Genomic DNA, 2,350 nt, shown 5'->3' on the forward strand with positions numbered 1-2,350 from the left:
TGAAGTATAGCGAACTTAGATATATAATGATTTGTGTGTGTGTGTGTGTGCGCACGTATGTGAGTGAAGATGGAGTTCTTGCTGCATATTCTTTCGTCTTTATTTAATTCTTCTTTTGTAATTCTATTTCAGTGTAGTGTTACGTGTGGCTTCGGCATTCAACATCGCGTGGTTATCTGCCGTAATAGTGGTAACAACACGTGTGAGGAAGAAGAAAAGCCCACTACAAGCCAGACGTGTACAACTAATTTACCTTGCTTCGAAAGGTCCGGTAAGTGCCACACACGAAGCATTATTATGTGAAGATTCTTTTAAACTTTTGGAACGCGGAGTAGATGAAACAGGGACAACTGAAGAAGGGGTATATTTTTTATGTTGCATGTCTCGTTTCTCCGGTTTTTTTTTCGTTGTTCGAAAAAAAGTTCGTATTCTATGTTTTCGTTTCTCATTGTGTTTAACGTTTTTCTTGATGTCCTGTACCCATATATGCATGTATATATACATATATATGTAGGTATGTACATATATGTATGTATATATGCATATATTTATATATTACAAGCGAAAATTCTGTGAGTGTCACCTTCATACAAGCGGAGTCCTCGTTTCAAATCTTCCGAGAAAATATGTCTAACTGCTGCAAAATATATACCTTACTTATAAACAGGAAGGACATCCGTATGTGGAATATCTTACTCAATGAATTCCGTCTAACCCATGCAAACATAGAAAAGTGGATGTTAAAAACGTTAAAAGAAAAAGACCGGAAGTTGAATGAATTCACTTCTATTGACACTGATTGACACCTCGGCATTAAAATGCTCACGACCGTGTTATGTGTCACGACTGTGTTATGTGTTAAATCCACTGGTTGGATGTACCAATTACACAGTGAGACACATCGAGGGTACTGCAACAAGTGTCAGAGAAAGATGTTGAAAAGTTCATTTCAGTACTGAATCTCAAATCAGAATCACCAATCCGTCTTGAACACTTTTATTGTTCGTCAATCAGCCTTGTCAAAAGTAATCAAACTTGTCAAAGGCTGTCTGTCAGCCTTGTTGCTTAGTCAATCTTGTCCTTAATTTGTTGACCTCAGCGTCTAAGTCGAAGGAGAAATTATATTATATTGAAATAATATTGATTAAAGTATATAATTTTAAATCTTGTAGGCATGCTAATTAACTACATTAGAGCATTGATAAGTAACTCTCATCGGCATTTGCTAATTACATTCTATTCCTATTAATTACAGGTGATATTCAAGAGACATTGTTGACCGATTATATAGAGTCTAGTCCACCCAAATATGGTCTGGCACCAAACATCTCAAAGCTGGATCTTTCAGCTCCCAGGTACTGTGGTTATTCTCATCAGTTAGGACTTAACATATATATGAATGTGAATATGTGTGTGTGTGTGTGTGTGTGTGTGTGTGTGTGTGTGTGTGTGTGTGTGACTGTGTATACGCGCATGCGCGTCGGTGTGTTGTTTGTTTATGTTTGCGACTTAGGGAAGTTGCTTACTACGGGTGTTGTCCTCATTATCACTTCCCCTTGTGAACAAATCGTTCGTTCGTTTCGCGCCTTCGAAGACAGAAAATTTTAAAAAAAGGTCCCTTGCTTGACAAAGAGATTAGAGTTAGCGACAGGAACGGCATCCGACTTTAAAAAAAAACCATACCTTACTAATATATACGTGTAGACCATGTCATCGTGGAAAAAATGAACAGAAAACGAACGAACGAATAAATATATATGCATACATGTGTATAAACATGTGTACCAGTTGTGAAAATCAGTTGCCCAGAAGATGTTAACATGATGTTAAAGATTAGCATGAAAGAAAACATCTCTGCCGAGCTAAAGAGAGATCTGTATACACTCCACCCGGATTATAGCTTAAGATTTAGACCAGTAATTATTAAAGCACTTGGATTTGTAATTAACTGCCTCGGTAGCAATGTTGAGAAGCTGGGCTTCACAAACAAGAAAAGATACGGTTAATTAGGAAATTATAGCTACGAGCTATGAGAAAATATTTCGAGTTTCCCGACTAGACTATAGCCTGTGATATGTGCATATATAAACGTGTAGACCTGCAGATGTATAAATGTGTATACATGCATATGGCAAACTTTACAGTTTCATACGTGCAACGCCATCTATGCTATACTCGTACACATGAGCGCGCGCTCACACACACACTCACATACACACATGTATACAAATTTGTGCATATATGCATACTTTTGTATACACCGACACAGACACACACACACACTCACACATATATGTACATATGCACGCTAACACATGTACATACATACATATGTATGTATACATATATA

The 2,350-nt window shown here is 37.2% G+C and overlaps 1 protein-coding gene across 1 annotated transcript in view; it reads left to right on the top strand.

Annotated features, from left to right (window-relative positions):
* LOC106868395 (ADAMTS-like protein 1) overlaps positions 1–2,350 on the top strand; it is a 189,964-nt gene that overhangs the window by 154,785 nt on the left and 32,829 nt on the right. The window contains exons 7-8 of the mRNA XM_052973302.1: positions 133–271; positions 1,256–1,355. Coding sequence (XP_052829262.1) covers positions 133–271; positions 1,256–1,355 — 239 coding nt within the window. The remainder of the gene's footprint in view (positions 1–132; positions 272–1,255; positions 1,356–2,350) is intronic.

Source organism: Octopus bimaculoides, chromosome 15, assembly GCF_001194135.2.
Source record: "Octopus bimaculoides isolate UCB-OBI-ISO-001 chromosome 15, ASM119413v2, whole genome shotgun sequence".
NCBI lineage: Eukaryota > Metazoa > Mollusca > Cephalopoda > Octopoda > Octopodidae > Octopus > Octopus bimaculoides.